This window comes from Balaenoptera acutorostrata, chromosome 10, assembly GCF_949987535.1.
Source record: "Balaenoptera acutorostrata chromosome 10, mBalAcu1.1, whole genome shotgun sequence".
Taxonomy (NCBI): Eukaryota; Metazoa; Chordata; class Mammalia; order Artiodactyla; family Balaenopteridae; genus Balaenoptera; species Balaenoptera acutorostrata.
Window position 1 is genome coordinate 5,849,684 of NC_080073.1, and position 21,041 is coordinate 5,870,724.

At 41.6% G+C, this 21,041-nt stretch overlaps 2 protein-coding genes across 4 annotated transcripts in view; one reads left to right on the plus strand and one right to left on the minus strand.

Annotated features, from left to right (window-relative positions):
- The window catches only part of VGLL4 (vestigial like family member 4), a 157,133-nt gene that overhangs the window by 55,076 nt on the left and 81,016 nt on the right, over positions 1-21,041 (plus strand). Inside the window, exon 1 of one of the 3 annotated variants that reach the window (XM_007192582.3) lies at positions 19,849-20,427. The exons of the other annotated variants lie outside the window; for them this stretch is intronic. Coding sequence (XP_007192644.1) covers positions 20,346-20,427 — 82 coding nt within the window. The 5' untranslated portion in view covers positions 19,849-20,345. Of the gene's footprint in view, positions 1-19,848; positions 20,428-21,041 lie in introns of those variants that run through there. 3 annotated transcript variants of the gene reach the window in all.
- LOC103011135 (40S ribosomal protein S24-like) lies at positions 13,403-13,857 on the minus strand. The gene has a single exon (XM_057554308.1). It carries the CDS (start codon positions 13,813-13,815, stop codon positions 13,420-13,422), a length of 396 nt encoding a protein of 131 aa, XP_057410291.1. The 5' UTR covers positions 13,816-13,857; the 3' UTR covers positions 13,403-13,419.

Below are 21,041 nucleotides of genomic sequence, written 5' to 3' on the forward strand. Positions count from 1 at the left end.
TGAACACCTTATCTTCTGCTCTTTTGCTTACCCAACCTTTACTTGTCCCCTCTTTAAAACCTCCTGAGTACTCTGAGTGACCCCTAATAACCTTTCCTTCTGTATTTCTTAAAAAAAAAAAACTTTACCAGTTTTTGTTATAAAATGTGCTTTTAAAAAGAGATTCAGGAAAGAGAAAAACAAATACTGTATGCTAACACATATATGTGGAATCTAAAAAAAAAAAAAGGTTCTGATGAACCTAGGGGCAGGACAGGAATAAAGACACAGACATAGAGAATGGACTTGAGGACACGGGGAGGGGGAAGGGTAAGCTGGGATGAAGTGAGGGAGTGGCACTGACATATACACACTACCAGATGTAAAACAGATAGCTAGTGGGAAGCAGCTGCATGGCACAGGGAGATCAGCTCAGAGCTTTGTGACCACCTAGAGGAGTGGGATAAGGAGGGTGGGAGGGAGACACAATAGGGAGTGGATGTGGAGATCTACATATGCATATAGCTGATTCACTTTGTTATACAGCAGAAACTAACACAACACTGTAAAGCAATTATACTCCAATAAAGATGTTAAAAAAAAAAAAAAAGAGATTCAGGCAGTGAAGAAAATCCCTCCTATCTCAAGTTCCTAGTTCTTCTGAGGTAACTACTGTTAAGTGTCCTTTGTAGCCTTCTCATGTTTTTTGCTCATGGTCACAAAATGGCTGCCTTATCTCTAGGCATCACATTTGCATTAAGACAGTAAGTCAGGGAAGGGAGAAAAAAATGTTGTCATGACCCATATCTGAATTTTTTTTTTTAAAGCAAGAGCTTTCCCAGAAGCCCAAAGCAGACTTCTGTTTATGTCTCACTGGCCAGGTCTGTGTTACATGGCTATTCCTGGCTATAAGAAACTCTGGTATACAGAGTATGTATTTAGTTTTCTCAGTCCCTCCAGTGGAGGTAATAAAGAAGAGAAGGCAGTTGGGAGTGCATTTTGAATGAGCCACCAGATTGTGTCTACCACACATAAAATGTTAATTTTATATTGGATTTTGATAAGTTAATTTTACAGCAAGTCATTTTGCTATATTCTCTTATTGTTTTGAATAACTTTTCAGCTGTTTCTCTTTTGTCTTTGTGGTATGTTAAAAATATGAAAAACTTTCCTTTTTCTATTTTAGTATTAAAAATCTCTTATATGAAGAAGCTTACGATGTAGATAATGGAAAACTCAATCAAAATGAGTTTAAAGACAAAAGGAATTTATTAATTCACATAGCGGGACAGTGTGAAGGTAGGGTGGGCTTCAGGTGCCGTTTGATTAAAAAGATCCGGTGTTTTCAGGTTCTGGCTTAATTTCTCTGTGATTTTCTTGGTATGTGGCTTTGTCCTTGGCTGACCTCCTTTGTAGTAGCAGAATGGTTGCACCCTGTTCACCAGAGAAGAATGCCTCTTCTGATAGCTCTCCTAGGCTTCTTTCCAGAAAGTCTACAGAAAACATGGACAAGGTGTCTGTTCGTCCTTGAACCAATCCCGGTGATTTCCTGAAGCCTGCCTGTCCTTCATAGACTGAATTGAGTTTTCATCAATGTCTCTGTTTCTTTTATTGTTTTTAATGTGGTATCCATTTCTATCGTAGCCTAATTCTTCTTTTCTATTTCTTCCCTGAACTTTGCTAGCTCTCTTCATTTCCCCTTGTTGTCTTACTGTTTCCTCTTTGAGCTCTTACTTCAAAGAGGTTACGCCTTTTTTTTTTAATCTCATAGAGAAATGTTGGTTCATAAAATTCAAATTCTTTGCAGCATGATTTCTCTGGTGTGTTTTCTTTAACTCGTTGTTATTTGTAACTGTCCTTTCTTTCTTTTATCTTGCACATTACTTGCATGATTCAGTGATGGTTCCTTTCTCGTTATTTCTCAGTTTTAAATGAGATTGTTCTTTCCTTTCTCATTATTTCTCAGTTTTAAGTGAGATTGTTCTTTCCGGGGTAGCAATTTGCTGCATGATGTGTTTGGGAGTGCAGGGGCTACAGGCAGCTGCCTCAGAGTACTTGCTTAGCAGCGCTCCATCCTGAGGGTCCTTCTCTCCAGTATGGCAGGAATTTTGGCTGTGAAATCAGTGTGCTCAGGTCCTTCTCACTTAGTGTCTGAAGAGAAACAAGCAGGGAATATGTGTCCATTTTTGGGAAGACTGTAGTGTGTGATCATCTTGCTGTTTGGTGCCATGGCTGCCCTGAGGAAGTGAAGTGTGCGGTGGTCTGGTCGCCCTTTGGTGTTCTGCGTTTTCCTTGATTTGTGGGAGCAAAGCTGAAATGCAAGTTCAGTTAACATAATGCTTAAAAGTCTTCTCTTAGGATCCCACAGTTACTTAATTTTTAATTCTGAGAATTAAATTCAAATGGTTTTCCACTGGCATTTCGTATACCCAAGTCCCCAAAGAAATATATATATATATTTTAAACCCGTAACATTAATCAAACAAAAAATCCTAGTGGGATAGAGATGTGCTGACGAGTGCCAGGTAAAACTCAGATTTTGAAATTGGCATATTTCACAACTTGAAGAACAAAGGAAAGTATTTGCATAGTAAATAGAAATTCAGTAGAAGGAGGAGAATTTGGCAATTATGGGGTGTCTGCTAGTACTAGCACTGTGCTGAGTGTTTCAGACTAAGCAGAGGACCCCAGGAAGCTCTTGGTCCATAGGGGAGGTAAAGCCATTTGAGACCAGAGCAGGCTGTGTTTAGTGCCCTGCTAAGAGTGCTGGCATCCAAGGAGAGGATCTGCCTTTTGGGGGTGCCAGCGTCATCCCCATTTTCCGAAGATGGAGAACTAGACCAGAGAGGTTAAGTTATATGTCTCGACTCACAGAGCTAGTTCGTAGCAGAACCAAGATTGGAACCTACTTCTGACTAACTCCTGGCCTCCAGGACTACACATTTCAAATATTTCTATCATTTAAGTTACCTTTGTCCACAGTAATCAAAATTCACGTCATATGCCTCTGGAATAATTGATCAGTTATATCACATATTTACTTTTGTTTGTGTCTAACGAAGTACTCAACCCCGCTTTGGAGTGCTGTTCTTTTAAGGGCCCAGACAAATGCCGCTTTCTTCATGAAGCTCACCCCTAAGTCCCTTCAGAACATAGGGTTTCTCCCTCCTCTGCCTTCTGTTTTTGTTTGTGGTTCCTGTGGTCTGTCATCAGTTATGAGCTCTTCAGGGACAGGGACCGTGTTGGCTTCATCTTTGGGCCCCGTCCTGTTCTAGGCCAGTGAAGTGGTACCCGGGTTAACATGGCACCCTGTCCGTACTGATTATTGGGTGTCTGGCATGTCACGTGTCTAGGGTTCTGAAGACAAGTGCATACTTCCTGGAGGCATGAAAACTGCATCTGTGTGGGGTTTAAATTCTAGATGTTTACCTCTCTGCTGACCCTGGACAGGATAAATTTGTGTCTGAGGCTTGGCGATAAGAGGTACGTATGGGGAGCATCTCTAGGTGCCTCTGCCTCTGGGGCTCAGCATCACTCTTTTAGCAGTAGTAATAATAATAAACTCTGGGTGGTACATTTTGTGTAGTGCCTTCTATCAACAGCCAAATAGCAAACCTTCTGGGTCTTGAAAATATTTCCACATTCATGTACTAAGTGCACACTGTAGGCATTTAAACATTTTATAAGTGCCTATGGGGCAAGTTACTCAGATGCTCTTTTCATTCAGTGCGTTTACGAGTGAAAATTGAGGGCATGATTTTTCTCTTTCATGAAGAATAGCGGGCCACGTGCCAGATGAATAAGAGGAAAGGTCCAGAGAGAGTTCATGTATTCTTTTTCCTCTGTGGCCTTTCCAGTTTATTAAAACTGGCAGCCGATTCTTTCATTAATCATGACATTAAGACAGCAAACACACTGCGGTGCTCTGTCAGAAGATGATTGGAAGGTTCGCTTCGGTAAGAGGAAGAAGGGGACTTCCCTGGTGGTCCAGTGGTAAAGAATCCACCTTCCAGTGCAGGGGACAGGGGTTCAATCCCTGATAGGGGAACTAAGATCCCACATGCCGCAGGGCAACTGAGCCTGCCCACCACAACTACTGAGCTTGCGCACCTCAACAAGAGAGCCTGTGAGCCACAACTACAGAGCCCACGCGCCCTGGAACCCGTGAGCCACAACTAGAGAGAGAAACCCACACGTCACAACTAGAGAGAAGCCCACATGCCGCAACGAAACATCCTGCATGCCGCAACTAAGACCCAGCGCAGCCAAAAATAAATAAAATAAACAAATAAATAATAAATACATCTTAAAAAAAAAAAAGAGGAAGGAGGCTTCTGTTTTGCGTGTCAGCCCTCCAGAGGAAAACGTGTCAGTTACCTTTCCTTGGTGGTTGCAGGTCAAACTATAAGTGGTTCACAATGAGGTGTCACCTCACACTGGGCAGAATGGGTATCATCAAAAAATCTACAAACGATAAATGCTGGAGAGGGTGTGGAGAGAAGGGAACCCTCTTGCACTGTTGGTGGGAATGTAAATTGATACAGCCACTATGGAGAACAGTATAGAGGTTCCTTAAAAAACTAAGAATAGAACTACCATACGACCCAGCAATCCCACTACTGGGCATATACCCTGAGAAAACCATAATTCAGCAAGATAGGTACTTCCCTGGTGGTGCAGTGGTTAAGAATCCACCTGCCTATGCTGGGGACACGGGTTTGATCCCTGGTCCGGGAAGATCCCACATGCCGCGGAGCAACTAAGCCCGTGCGCCGCAACTACTGAGCCTGCACTCTATAGCCCGTGCTCTGCAACAAGAGAAGCCACCGCAATGAGAAGCCCACGCACCACAACTAAGAGTAGCCCCTGCTCGCTGCAACTAGAGAAAGCCCGCGCACAGAAATGAAGACCCAATGCAGCCAAAAATAAATAAATAAATAATAAATAAATAAATAAATAATTTATTTTTAAAAAAAAGAAAGATACATGTACCACAATGTTCATTGCAGCACTATTTACAATAGCCAGGACATGGAAGCAACCTATGTGTCCATCAACAGATGAATGGATAAAGAAGATGTGGCACATGTATACAATGGAATATTTCTCAGCCATAAAAAGGAACGAAATTGAGTTATTTGCAGTGAGGTGTATGGACCTAGAGTCTGTCATACAGAGTGAAGTAAGTCAGAAGGAGAAAAACAAATACTGCATGCTAACACATATATATGGAATCTAAGAAAACAGTACTGATGAACCTAGTGACAGGGCAGGAGTAAAGACGCAGACGTAGAGAATGGACTTGAGGACCCAGGGGAAGGGGAAGCTGGGATGGAGTGAGAGAGTAGCTCTGACACATATACACTACCAAATGTAAAATAGATAGCTAGTGGGAAGCAGCCGCATAGCACAGGGAGAGCAGCTCGATGCTTTGTGACCACCTAGAGGGGTGGGATAGGGAGGGTGGGAGGGAGGCTCAAGAGGGAGGGCATATGAAGATATATGTCTACATATAGCTGATTCACTTTGTTGTACAGCAGAAACTAAGACAACATTGTAAAGCAACTATACTCTAATAAAGATGTGAAAAAAACAAAAAAGAACCCCAAAAAACTAGAAGTGGTTCAGCGTGTGCTCCAAGCCGTTTGTACCTTTAGCACGTCTGCAAATAAAGTAAGGCCATTTGGTTGTTGCTTTGGGGAGTAGACACCACTAAGTGTGCAGATGCAGTGCGGTTCTTTCTCGTGTTTCCCTCTCTCTTTTTAAAACTTGTTTTACTGGGGAAATGGGGAAGAGAGAGAGAGCAGGAAGAAGCATTTACTTAGATGCAGTGTAAATTGGCATTACTGCAACGAGGGTCATAATTTTCTTCTTGGCAGCTTGTAGCACAGGGCTGGTAGCACAGATATCCTGTCGCGGTGATCCTTGAATAACCAGACTGTCACAGAACACCGATAGGCATTCAGAAGTAATAGGATTATACCTGACACTTTAATGGGTGAAGTGGTCAGGCTCCTTAACCCTCTCGTAACTAGCCTCACCTAGAACTAGAGACAACTGGTAATTTTAGTTTTTCTCATTCTTTTTTTGGAGAGAAAAGCCAGATTTCTTCTAGGTAGCCTCAGTGTTCTCCCCAAAGAAATGTAAAACGGGCACTTGGAGGCCTCTCACAGTCACTGTTGCTGAAAATGACCTAAACAAAATTCTTCATGTCTATTGTGATAAAAAATGTCTCTCTCTAGTTCTCTCTGTCTCTTTTTTGCCCTGGAGGGACAGCTCTAATTCACTCTTCACATCCCTTCAGTAACAAAAACCAAAGAGAAACTCATTAGCTCATCCAGAAACAACCATCTCTAAATAATAATCACCGTCATTTATTATATAAAATATGAAACTATTGAGATTGCAAATGAAAGTGGCAGCCCACAGTTGGATGGGGGTGAGGGGCGAAAGGGAAGAGAGGAATTGTCCAGAACCTGAGAATTTTAGGGCTGATTCTGATACGATAGAGGAGGAGGAGAGAAGAGTGTGTCTGTGAAGCCGGGTGGACGGGAGAGGGGAGGCGAGGCCTGGGGGGGGTGTGTGGTAAACGTGGTGCATCTTGTGTTCCACCAGCAGAGTAACTCGTGTCGAGTACTAGACCCTGTTTTTAATGCCGTCTTCAGGATGTGCTTTTGTTTCATTTAAGTGACGGATGAGTAGTTCATGTGATTTTTGAATATTTGACAGCTTGTAGGGTAAGAATGCTAAATTTAACTGAGCATGCATTATGATCATATTTTTAAAGTTTAAAAAAAAAAAAAAAAAAGGTGTGTGCAGATACCTTCACATTTCCCCTGCCGGCTTGAATTACTGAAATGCCTCGGGACTGCTGGCCTCTCCTTTCAGAAAGCCACGTACTATGGCCTTATTAAGCTGAAGGAAAGGGCTACTAAGACCTTTGTTCCCGCTTCTTTTTTATGGATGTTGTTTCTGTTTGAGGTTCTTGGGGTGGGGCAGGGTGGGGCGGTCTCCTTGTCTGAACAGGCCCCGCTTCTCCTCATGGGATACAGAGAAAACCTCATCTTAAGGAAGAATGGTGGCCGTCGTTCCCTACATTTGTGCGCACTTTGTGGTTATGGACCGCTGTGATAGCCGGGTCTGTGCTAGGCAGGGGAGGTTCGATCTACCCCTTTTGCAGATGAGGAAACTGAGGCCGGGAGGTAGATTTCCTTGATCACCATCCCTTGATCGTGGGTCCGAGCAGGATAGGACCCTGGTGGTTCTGACTCTGGGTCTGGTGCTCTCTTGTGCTGGGAAACCAGCGTGAGGTGCTGAGAGCTCAGGAAATTGGGGTTCCTGACCCCCTCAGCTTCTAGCTTCTTTCTCCTCCTTTGGGGGAGGGGAGCCACCGCTGGCTGCACCTGTAAGTGGCCATGGTCACCTGCAGCCCTTTCCGGCTCGGGTTAGTCCCAGGCCCTCCTCTCTGCTTCCCTAGGGTCTGACTCCCTCCCCAGGGCTGTGGTTCCTGTTACTGGGGCCACAGTCACTGGTAGTTGGCGCTTCCCTGGGAGGCTGGGATGTCGCCCGTCTGCTAAGCCTACTTGGAAACCTAGTTCCGCAGGGCCCCCCAGCTGTCCACGCGCTCTCTGCCCGACTCCCCTAGACTCCATCCAGAACTCGGGGCGTCCCATCCTTCCTTGCTTTCCTCCAGGCCCAGCTTAGGTTCTAAAGTCCTTCCTTCTCATTTTTTCTTTCAACAAATCTTCATTCACCACCTACCAGGTGCCAGGCATTGTGTCAGGTGCTGGGGAAGCAGTGATAACGGGAGCTGGGGGGAGGTGGGCATCAATCAGAGGCGCACATGTGCCACTAAGTCCTCTGATGGGAGGTTCCTGGTGCCGCGAGTCACTAAAAACTCACCACCATCAGCCGTTACTGGACACACGCTGGCGACCCTGCTCTGCTCCTCCAGTGAGTGCTCTGTCTCCTTCCCAGGACCCCTCACACCACAAATCCCTACCCACGTGGGGATAAGCAGGAATCCTGGTGCGTACATTTCTGGTGTTAGTACAGTTGAGTATTGATAGTTTATAAAGCTCTAGTCCTATTCTGGCTACAGAGCGTTGGTAGTTAAAAGAGAGGCTGAGAATGTAAAGCATTCCCTTCCGTGTAAAGCAAGATTGGAGCTGTGCGAATTCGAAGGAGGGGATCACTTCCTCGTGGGGAGGAAGTTGAGCTGTTTCTTAGGTGGGCTTATGTCACCCCCTGGTACTGCCCATGGGTAGCTCACTGGGATGCCCTTGAGCTCTGGGAGGGGTGGAAGGGCTGGAAGGCAGGGGGTACGAAATTCAGTTCAGAATCCTCAGTGCAGTGGTCTGATACTCAGGGGTGGGGAGTGTGTCAGAATTACCTGGGGAGCTATTTCCAAACTGGTCTGAGTATAGTCGTTTCCTGGGTATAAATTCAAAATATGTCTTTCTGGGCCCCCCCGGGCCCCACTCCAGCTTTGCTCAATCAACTGCCAGGTCCGGGGCCTGGCATCCATGGCCTGGCATCCGTGGCTTTCAAGGCTTCCTGGGTGATTCTAATGCACAGCCAGGGTTGTAAACCTCTCTTCCAATGAATGGATTTCTGGTGAGCCTATGATTGCAATGTCCTCACTAACAGAAGCGTCAGTAAATAACATCCAGAGGATGACGACAAGGCCATGCTGGCAAATCCATCCTTGGAAAAATTGAATTGTTTGTGTTGTGAAAAGAATTTGATGGTATTGACCTTTATTCGATTTAATTGAACATCTTCAACCAAAACATCTAATTCTGTTTTATGTTACTAAAATATACTTGACTAGGTGAAAAAAATAAAATAAAATCTGAACCATCTGCTTGCTTTTTGAAGACCCTTTCTTCCCTCTTTGGTGTTTCTAGGTCAGTAATTAATCCAGGAAACTTTAAATGTCTACTCCTATAGGCACTGGGGCATGTACAAAGAAAAGTAAGGCACAGATCTAACTTTAAAGAGATCACAGTGTGGTGAAGAAGATGAATTTGTTGAAAAAGTTTAGGGTACAGTTCTTACAGGTGCATGTTAACTTAACATTGCGAATGATCTCGTTTTCATACCTAGTTTTTATTCAGCTGCTTTTTGCAAATCTAGAGTGAAACTCGCCCTTTGCAAGATAAGTCATTGTAGACTTTAAAAACTCTTCTTATTTTTGGTTAAAAGTAAGACCCTGGGTGGAGTGGAAAATCACAGCTTCAGATCCCAGTTCTACACTCTTTGTGTGAGTTTGGACAAGCTTCTCAGCCTGATATGTTTCCTCATTTATAAAATGGTGAGAGTACCTCCCAGCATTGTTGTGAGGATTTAACAAGAAACAAGATACCTGAGAGAACCTGGCGCGCTGCCATGTGCCGCGCCCAGCACGTAGTAAGTATCCTTTGTCTTTCTGTTCCTTCAGCTTGAGGAAATTGAAGATAGTAGGAAATTGACCCCTTGAGCTGTACCGGCCATCGATTACATTGATCACATGGCTAAGGGGGATGAGTCTAACAACGGTCCGCTTAGATCATGGTTTCTGGAAATTGAAGACAGTAGGAAATTGACCTTTTGAGCTGTACCGGCCATCGATTACATTGATCACATGGCTAAGGGGGATGAGTCTAACAACGGTCCGCTTAGATCATGGTTTCTTGGCAGCAGCATTACTGCCGTTTTGGTCCCGAAAATTCTTCGCTCAGGGAGGCTGTCCTGTGCATTGTAGTGTCTTTGGCAACATCCCTGGCCTCCATCCACTAGATGCCCGTGGTATCGCCAAGTTGTGACAACCAGACATTGCCAAAGGTCCCCTGGGTTGAGGGAAGCAAAATGGTTCTGTTTGAGAGCCAGTGGATTAGACCCTTACCCCACTGTTCTGTGTGGTGAATCCTATCCCTCTGCCTCTTATGAGCATTTAAATGTTTTTACTCTCGGTCAGAGAAGTGTGACGTAAAACCACAGCGAGGCTGCTCTGTACCTACCCATGTAGTAGGAATGAAAAGATGAAAAAGTGCTGGCAAGGGCATGCAGCAACCTAAAATCCCATACACGGCTGGCAGGAGTATAATTGGTACAAATACTTTGGAAAACTATTTGAGTACTCAAGCTGAATGTATGCTCGCTCTATGACAAGTACTTTGGAAAACTATTTGAGTATCTACTCAAGCTGAACGTATGCTCGCTCTATGACCTAACGTATCTACTCAAGCTGAATGTAAGCAGCAGAAATGCAGTCCGTGCTCACCAAAGACAGAGACTAGAATATTTGTAGCAGCACTATTTATAATATCCTCCAGATAGAAACTACCTAAATGTCCATCAGCTGTAGAATGAAGTGTGGTCCATTAGAGCAATGGAACACTATACAGCCATGAAAAGGAATGATTTTCACCTTCACTTAAAAATAAGGATAACATTCATAAACATAATGTTGAATGCAAGAATCCAGTCACATAAAGTTACATACCATATGATTCTATTTGTATTAAGTGGTCAAACTAATCTAATGCTCTTAAAAGTTAGGATAGTAGTTACCTCATGAGGGTAGTTACTGGAAGGGGGCACAGGTTGGGAGGAAGCATTAAAATTCTCTCTATTAAAAAACAGGTGTGTTGTCTGTTTTCTAGGCTGGATCCTAGTTGGTGGAAAGGGTGATTCTGGAGGTAGAAAAATGGTGCCTAATGAATGAAATACTGTGAAGGCAAATTGTACTGCTAGGTGAAGATTGAATCAGAAATTGGGACTGTCAGTTCAGTGACCTTGACCTTCAGATGTTAAATATTTAGGACTTTTCCTCCATAGGACTTCTCCTGTTTTTACCATGGCAGTAAGTGCTAGCCAACCTGGCAAGAATACGTCTGTGGATAATTATAATTGGTGAGAATGTGAATATCAGAATAATATCTTATTTATGAAGGTTCTTTGAATGGGATTTACTGAACTAAATTGTCTGCAATAATGAAAACCACTAAAATAATTATTTTTGTTAATAAGGAAACATTTGTTTCAAGCATATAAGGCACTAGTTTAAAACTAGTAAGTTATAGTGTTTTGCAAGAGATTTCTCCTTTCTTGGGAATGCTAATTAATTATATTCCCTTCCCCAGTACTGATTTATTCTGATTTATTTAAAACATCAATCCTAGTCTGAACTTTTAAATGCTATTTTTATCTTAAATTCATGTTAGTAAAGCAGATTTCCTATTCACTCATTTGATATCAAGTGAATTGGTTTTGTTAGGATTTTTTTAATTTTTGCAAAGTTTAATGAGAATGGAACTGTTTGTTAAAAGATATTCGCTGTGACTTTTTTTGTTGTTGTTGTTTGTTTATTTATTTATTTATGGCTCTGTTGGGTCTTTGTTTCTGTGCAAGGGCTTTCTCTAGTTGCGGCAAGTGTTGCGGCAAGTGGGGGCCACTCTTCATCGCGGTGCGCGGGCTTCTCATTATCGCGGCCTCTCTCGTTGCGGAGCACAGGCTCCAGACGCGCAGGCTCAGTAGTTGTGGCTCACGGGCCTAGTTGCTCCGCGGCATGTGGGATCTTCCCAGACCAGGGCTCGAACCCGTGTCCCCTGCATTGGCAGGCAGATTCTCAACCACTGCGCCACCAGGGAATTCCCTTCACTGTGACTTTTTAAGTGAAATAAGAGGCTTACTGTGTTTGAACTCAGGTGAGAAATTAGGCAGTTTGCTTTTCCGAAGTTGTCTTTGCAATTTAAAATTCACCCTTAGAGGGTGCTGTTGTATTGAAAGTTTAAATCTTTGCTTTGAAGAACCATTTTAAGTTTTTTAAAAAGTACATATATCTGTGTTAAAATCCCATTATATTACAGTACATAATCTAGTCATACTTAATAGAAGTTGAGAGTGTTTTAGCTTAGAAATGTTACTATTTTATAAACAATAAAAGTCAAGATATACAGCTTAATGGCATTTGCTTTTGTGAAAAATTTGACACAATACTGTCTATTTTTCATCGTCATTTCAGTGTGAGCAACTCCAAGTTAGAGAAATAAGCAATGTTTTGTGATATATTTAGGAATTCTTTCCTTGAGAGAAAATGTAAAAAACACAGAGAACTTAATAAATATTCAGGTTTACATCCTTGATACTTGAGGCATTTGAAAATTGTTTTGTTTTGGTGTCTTCTTTAATTCAACAGCTACACTGTTGAAGACCTACTGTGTGCAAAACAGTCTTTATAATCAGGTAGGGGAGAGATGCATAAATCATCTCGTAGTCTGCCTTGTTTTAGAATTAAGTGCAGTGTAAACCTAAAATACAGTGGACTCGTAAAGAGATTAATCCTAGCTAATGGGGTTCTTGTGAAAGGTGGGATTTTAGCTGAGCTTTTGAAGAGCCACAGAACTTTGCATTCTAAACAATATTTAAAGGAAAAAGTTTCGTTCCATAAGTTTTCTTTCTTACCACTCGGTGCTAAGTTTTTCACTTAAACCCTCTTCTATGCTTTCCTTCTCTTACAACCTTGTCTTAGTAATTAAGATAATATAAAAAAGTGAGAGTGCCTTGACCAATGAAGTATTTAACAAACATTATCATCACCATTGTTACTGTTGCTGTTCATATTATACTGAAGAATGTGCCCGTAGATTGCAGTGGGGTCTAGAGATGCTCTTAAACATGGCACTTTTGCACATCCAACTTTTTGGTTAGTTGATAATGTAGATCAAGTTACAGTCAGACTTAACTTTCTTCCTTTGGTAGGGTTTTTTATTATTAGTCACATATAAGGTTAAAGTGACTTGAAAAAATAAATGTGTGGTAAGGAGAAAAATAAACTTAAAAATGAAAGCATTAGTTAAATATATTGGTTACTTAGCATCCTGGAAAGAAGAGGGCAATTGAATCCATTGCAGGGGGACCAAGTAGCCCTGTAGGGTTATTTACATTTCCTGGTGTCTGTGAAAAAATAATTGTTAGACTTAACATTAAAATATTCCTTGCTTGGCAAGTGTGCTAATGAAAGCATTTTATTTTATTTCTTTATTTAAATTTTATTTATTTATGTATTTATTTGTGGCTGCGTTGGGTCTTTGTTGCCGCATGCGGGCTTTCTCTAGTTGTGGCGAGCAGGGGCTACTCTTCGTTGCGGTGCATGGGCTTCTCATTGCGGTGGCTTCTCTTGTTGCAGAGCACGGGCTCTAGGCGTGTGGGCTTCAGTAGTTGTGGCACAGGGGCTCAGTAGTTGTGGCGCACGGGCTTAGTTGCTCTGCGGCATATGGGATCTTCCCGGACCAGGGCTCGAACCCGTGTCCCCTGCGTTGGCAGTTGGATTCTTTTTTTTTTTTTTTTTTAATGTAAAAAGTCTTAGTTTATTAACTCTCTCATGAAAAATCTGCATAATCACCACAGACACAGTCACTGCAGAGTCTTTATTCCTTCCGTTGTCCAATCTCCAGCTCACTTCTTTTTGCCAGCACCAGCATTGGCCTTTGCAGTCCCCCTGACTTTCTTCATTCTGTTCTTGCGTTCCTTTCGCTGTTTTCTCGAGGTTTTTTTCTTCTCATACAGGCCATGTCTTGCAAGCCTGTGTTTGGGCTCATTCTTCTTTGCGTAATCCAAGGAATCGTAAATCATGCCAAAGCCAGTTGTCTTGCCACCACCAAAGTGGGTTCGGAATCCAAACACAAAGATGACATCTGGTGTGGTCTTGTACATTTTGGCTAGTTTTTCCCGAACTTCTGTCTTAGGTACTGTTGCCTTCCCAGGATGAAGGACATCGATGACCATTTGTTTCCGCTGAAGTAGTCGGTTGGTCATGAACTTCCTTGTCCGGATAGTTACCGTGTCGTTCATAATGGCGGCTGATCTTCAAGCAGCCAGGAAGGAAAAGAGTGGCAGTTGGATTCTTAACCACTGCACCACCAGGGAAGTCCCAGCATTTTATCTTTTAATAAGTGCCTCGAGAGTGATTTTGATCATTTGGCTTTTATGAAGCAGCTCACAGTTTTGCTGATTCTATTCTAAACTGGTAGTCAATTCTCTAGCAAGTAGAACCATTTAACCTAGTAATTAGCCTGGGCTTCCTACTGTCATCATTTTGCCATCATTATTCCACAAAGATGTTGAGACGCTGCCATAATGAACATTTATGGAGCCCTTATTTTATACTGTGGGGAGCTTTATACCAAGAACTGAAGCTTAGTTTTCCTTTTCTCCAAAGCTTATGGTCTAGTTCGGGGTATTGTTACTAATACATGAAATAATTAGTAAATAATAGAAGACAAAAGCATATGCATACATGTCTACATTCTCTGAAAGTTTAAAGTACAGGGAGCTTCTCCTTGTAGACTGTTTTCCTTAGCCCCCAGTTTTACTGAGATATAATTGACATACACCGCCATATTGTAGACTGTTCTTTAGGACAGATACCTCATTATAAACATCTTTAAGTCTTACAGAGTTCTAAATAAATGTTTGGAATTTTTAAATCTTTAGCTGTTAAATCTAAATGAAAAGGACATATCACGGTGTTCAAAAATTAGATATAAATGATCCATTGCTTATGCCTCACCAGGGCATATTTTCTCGTATGTCCCTGCTTTTTAAAAAGTGAGGACCTTCCTTCACCCTCACATTGATTATATAAGGAATATAGTCTTTGCAGGTAAATTAGAAACACAGGAAAATGTAAAAAATGCCTACCCCTCCAAGATAGGCACTGGTAACATTTTGGTATGCTTTCCAATCGTTTATTTATTTTAATTTATTTTTTTCCTTTTTTTTTCTTGTTTTTTTTTTTTAAATAATTTTTATTGGAGTATAGTTGCTTTACAATGCTGTGCTAGTTTCTGCTGTACAGCAGAGTGAATCAACTATAGCTATACATATATCCGCTCTTTTTTGGATTTCCTTCCCATTTAGGTCACCACAGAGCATTGAGTAGAGTTCCCTGTGCTGTACAGGAGGTTCTCATCAGTCATCTATTTTATACACAGTGGTGTATATATGTCAATCCCAATCTCCCAATTCATCCCACCCTCCCCTTCCCCCTGGATATCCATATGTCCTTTCTCTAAGTCTGTGTCTCTATTTCTGCTTTGCAGATAAGTTCATCTGTATCATTTTTCTAGATTCCACATATAAGAGGTATTACACAATATTTGTTTTTCTCTTTCTGACTTACTTCACTCTGTATGACAGTCTCTAGGTCCATCCACGTCTCTGCAAATTGCACAGTTTCGTTCCTTTTTATGGCTGAGTAATATTCCATTGTATGTATGTACCACATCTTCTTTATCCATTCTTCTATTGATGGACATTTAGGTTGCTTCCATGTCCTGTCTACTGTAAATGGTGCTGCAGTGAACATTGGGGTGCATGTATCTTTCTGAATTATTGTTTTCTCTAGTACAGTCTTTTAAATACATGTGTGTGTATATTATTTTCTGCGTATGTGTGTATACTTATAAATACATAAGCAAAATTGGTGTTTAGTGTACATACTATTTTTATATTTTTTATTTGCTTGTTTTCATTTAACATATGTAGTTCCATTAGCATATGTTTTGAGTATATCATTTTCTCCTGTCATATTTTTTAGAAGGAATTATAATGGTTGCATACTATTCTGTCATTGATATACCACAGTTTTCATGCATTCCTTATTTTTGGACTTTTAGGTTTTCAAATTTTCATTATTATAAATAGAAGCATGATAAGCATCTTTATGTAATTCTTTGACCAAATCTTATTATTTTCTTAAGACAGAGTTCTAGAACTAGAGTCCAGAGCAAGGAAAGGATGTGAACATTTTCAACACTAAAGACAGCTTGATGCGTATGTTGACTACTTTGTAGAAAGGCATTGACTGCTTACACTTTTAGTAGCAGTGACACAAATTCCAATGGCAGCTCACCTCACCAGCATTAAATAAGATTGAAATGCTTTCTCTTTTTGTTAATTTGGCAGGTAGAGAATCACTTAATTTTTTTTAATTTGTATTTTTACTATTTTTAATGAGATTGAATAGGCTTGTTTTTAAGAAAAAAATTTAAAGTGTATTTATTTTATCTTTTATTTGTTTATATTTTTGGCCGTGCTGCGTGGCTTGCGGGATCTTCCCTGCGACCAGGGCTCGAACTTGTGCCCCCTGCAGTGGAAGCGTGGAGTCTTAACCACTGAACTGCCAGGGAAGTCCCTCGAATAGGCTTTTTAAAACTGTATTGGCCATTTGTTTCTCATGTTCTTTGCTCATTTAAAAATAATTTAGATTAAGTTTTTTCTTATTTTCTATTTTTTAATGTTTATATACCAAGAACATTCATCCTTCATCCACCATAGTATATATGTCACAAATATATTCTTCCATTTTGTGTTTTGCCTCTCTACTTGGTTTTGGTGTTTTCAGATGTACGAAACATAAAATTTGTATATTCAGTCAAATTCTACAGTAGTTTCCTCTGTGACTTCTTTCTTTGATTTAATTCTTTTTCAGGCTTAGAAAGTGTTTCCCTATTCCAAATTAGATAGTCTGAACATTTTCTTACAGTTTTTAAAGTTTTTACCATATGACAATATCTGTTTCACTTTTCTTATTCTCTTCCCAGTTCCACCCCAGAAATGTTCTTTGCTTTATGTTTTATTTATTTATTTTATTTTATTGAAGTAGAGTTGATTTACAATGTTGTGTTAGTTTCAGGTGTACAGCAAAGTGATTCAGTTATATGTGTACATATATATATATGTATATATATGATTCTTCTTCAGGTTCTTTCCCATATAGGTTATTACAAAATATCAAGTATAGTTTCCTATGCTATACAGTAGCTTTATGTTTTAAATATCTGATAGATCAAATTTCTTCATCCAAAAAAACCCAACTTTCTTCCTGATTTTTTTTTTTTTTTTTTTTTTTGGTGGATAAAATTTAGAACCATCCTTCCAGTTTCCTTAAGAAGAATCCTGTTGGTAGTTTAATTATGACGATGTTAGTCTGTGAAGGAGCTTGAGAAGCACTGACATTTTCCAGCGCTTGGATTTTTTCAGTGGATACGTTGACCATAACCTGAAGCCTGATCAGAATCTAGATGAGTTTCCCTCAGATGTGAGGACTTGTGTCCCCAGAAGATGCTGACGGAATCCAGTAGGAGAGACATTGAGTTAGATAATCCGGTATGTGCTGGGAGCAGGGAGGGGGAGATGGAGAGTCTACCTTTGAGGTGTTTTCATCTTAGAGATGTTATTCAACAGGAATTTATTGATGGCCTGCCGTGTGCCAGGCTCCTGCCAGACCAACCCTGCAGAGGTACAGAAGGCATAGCCCTTGCTCCTAAAGCCTAGACGTGCCTAGGATGGAAGCGTGTCTGTGGGCAAATGATGGCAGAGGCCTGGGAGGGAGGACTCAGAAGGACGGGGGTCCCACAGGACAAAGGAGACGTGTGCCAAGTCCTGAGGGAAGAATGAGTGTTTGCTGGGAGAGAGGCTGGAAGAGTCTTGCACAAAGAGGGAACGTGTGCACTGAGACGTGAAATAATTTGGTTTTCGAGAGTAACTGTAGGTAGTTCACTGCTTGAAGCGGAAGGTGGACGGTGTGGGGAGCTGTGATGGGATAGGTCCCGCCGCAGGGACCGGCTACCCTGCGGAGTCGGCGGGTGTGGCCGCCACCCTTCAGGGCGGGGCTTCTCAGACTGTCTGCCTGGAAGATTTACAGGACCTAAGATGACTCTGTCGAATTGCTATCAACGTTTCTACCTGTTCACTCTCCTGGTCTGTAGCTCTAAGCGGGACCACAGTAGCGTCCAGATCAGTGGGAAACACGCGGTGGGGGCTGGGGATTTTATTTTCCTACAGCTCATTGCAAGCACAGGTCAAGGTGTACCTGTGGGCCTGTGTCCACATGGGTGGTTGCCTCTTGGAGACTGAAAACTACATTGTAAGTGACACTGAGTCATTAAAGGGAAGTTACTAAATATTTTACTCATATCGTGACCACTGGATTGTTTGGATCTGGTTAAATCACTGTACTTTAAAAAGAAAACTTTCCTTCTCAAAATAAGTTGTGTAAAATGAAGTATCTGAAGGCAGGTGATTTTTTTCCCTCTGAGATAAAAGCAGTGGTTCTCAATCTTGGGCGCATGTTAGAATCGCCTGGGACTCTTTAAAATCAATCCCAACACTGGGCCCCACCCCTTCAGATTATTTTGGGGTGCACCCACAGCCTTAGGATTTTTAAAAACTCCACACTGATTCCAAGGTGCAGCCAGCTTTCTCCCGTATGGGGCGTGCTAATGACTCATAACGTTTTCTGATTGAGAAATTACGTCAAAGAATGTAGCACAGTAATTGTTCTCCACAACCAACTGGGTAATTGAACTTGAACCAAAACTATCAGTTGAACTTGAATCTGTACCCAAAGATATTAAGATTAAGTACAATAATATATATTAGATGCTGTAAGAGTTTTCTTCTGACCCTCCCCGTCAAGTACCATCAAGTACTTTAATTACAAGCGATGGTGTACATACCTTTCAGTATAGCTTATTCAGATTCTAGAATATGTAATCTAGCATTAATAAATAGCCTTGTAAATTAAAGCTTGTGAAATCTCGATTTTTCTGTTGCCTCCTTCACCTGCTGCTATGCCAGTTACTACTATTGCAGCAGGGACGGCAGCAGTATTGGCTGTTGTATTTATCTCCAAATAGGATTCAATTAGAACAACTTGTCATGAACATGCCTGTTACCCAAAGTGCAACTGCTAATCTTTTAACATATAAGCCCTTGAAATTATTTATCCAGTTCTTATTTTAGGGTATTACAATGTCAAGTCTTGGTCTACAGTAGAGCACACCCCTTGGTATTTCCTAAATCTCCAAATAGCATACAATAGTATTAGTATAGAAACACCTCCTGTGGTGAATTACTAGTCTATTCATGGTGCCAAAAGCTAGGCGCCATCTCCAAAGAGAAAACTCTTTTTTTCCCTTTATTTTGCTGGCGTGTTCTTCATGTGCTGAAGATTCTGAACTTTCAGTGATTTACTGATTCAGTAAATAGCTTTTGGGCACCGCTTGTGCTGGATATTGGAGATGTGAAGTTTAAGGCCCAAGTCCTTACAGTAAGGCGTGACGTGGCGGCATGCTACTCTGTTAGCCGCTAATACACAGATGGAACAGCTTTCCTATGTGCAAAAGGAAAATAATTTTATCCCTCCCACCCATCGTGTCAGGTAGGCTTTGTGTTTTGGATATGTAGTCTTACTTCCTTAAACTCTCTCTTTCTCTTTCTCTCTTCCTGTTTCTCCTTATCTTTCTCTCTCCCTCTTCCCCTCCTTATTTTTTAGAAGGTTATAAGGGAATAAAACACTCTAAAAGTAGTTCTACCAACTATTTTGGGAGCCATATACCATTATTTAATTCCTCTGAGCCCCAGTTTCCGCTGCTGTAAAAAGGTGATACCATCCCTGCCCTGTTTATGTGAGTTGTTATGAGAGAAGTTATATGTAACATGACATCGAAATTTTAAATATACAGTTAAAGTGTAAATGGACCTTGTAAAACGACTTTTAAAAGGGAAGGAAGGAAAGAAAAGAAAAGAAATATGTGGTATATGTACCACAGCAAAGCAGTTTGGGTTTCTGAAACCCAAAAGTGAAGCTACACCAGAGTTAAATTCCATGGAAGTTTGCTTCCATGATGGATTTTTGACTTTGTACTCAGCTCCTGAAAAAGCGACTTCCTGCGTTTTCTCTTCCCTCCTCCAGTTTTGCAGTGGCAGGGCTGCTTCCTGTCAAGAGCCGCTCTGCCCCGGCCCCTCCTGCAGACTCTCCACCTCCTCCTCCTCTTTCTTTCAAACACTTTAGTACATTTAGAGCCTGATCTTGTGCAGAAAACATCCCTGACATGTGAAGAGCCCCGGGGATTCAGTGAGCATGCTCCGCGCTCCCTCCCGCTGGGAAGAGGAAGCTCGTCCACATACGAGTCATTCCAGGCATAGTCGGCGTGTCAGCGCAGTGAACTCGCAGCGGGCTGTGAGCGGCGCGAGCGCGGCTTTGTCCTAGGAAATGGGCTTCGGGTTTTCCTTCCTTGCTCCTTTCTTACGTCGAAGAAAGACCCGTAAAGACTTCTGAAACGATTTTTTAAATGCTCGATTGAGGATCCAGGACGTATACCGTCTGCCCACGAACCCTTGAAGGGTTTTCTGCAAGTTCGATTTTGTGTGCGTCTTTTTTTTTTTTTACTTTTACTTTGTTTTGATCCGAGGCCGGGCCTCCGTCTTTGTGAAGTTTAAGAGAAGAGCCAGGAGCTGCTCAGCACTAGTTGATTTTGGAAACGTACTTTTTCGGGGCGAAAGCAAAGAGCTGGTTTTCTGTGCTAGCCCAATAAATGCTATTTATGAAGATGGACCTGTTGAACTACCAGTACTTGGACAAGATGAACAGCAATATCGGGATTCTGTGCTATGAAGGTAGATGTTCCCTTCTAGAAACTGCTACCCTATTGCTTTGGTCAAGGCCACTCCTCCTTTCCGGTTCTGATTGCCTTCTGTGCATTTTGTTCTCTTTCTTGAGACTTTAGGGTGCTTTGAAAGGCAAGCGGTTCTTAGGTACTGTTTTCAGTACAAAGTTTGTTGTTTGTATCTTAGCCTTCAGGGGTTACAGTGGAGAGAGCTGGGGGCGGGGGCGGGGAGGTGGTAAAATATACATTGTTAAAAGTTTGCTTTATGCTTGCAGCATACTAACTCCTCACATTTTAAAGTCTTTTAAATTGTATTTCTTTTTTGATTTCTGTTGGTGTTTTCTTTAGAGGAGGAACTTCTGGACCCAAGTAAAAAGTTTAACATGCTGGGTTTTCTCTCTCTCACTCTCTTTTTTTTTTTTTTTGCTTTGATACTTATTTTAAACATACACTATCTACATACAGTATTCCTGTTGTAGTCTAACAGCCAACAAGAGCTTTGGATTTTCATGTAGAGGGGAACAGAAAGTTACAGTGCGTTTTTGTGTTCAAGAGCGATTGTCCCAAACAATGAAGAATTTTTCTATTCAGTTTGGGGGCCTGGAAGGGCACCCATGTCACAGA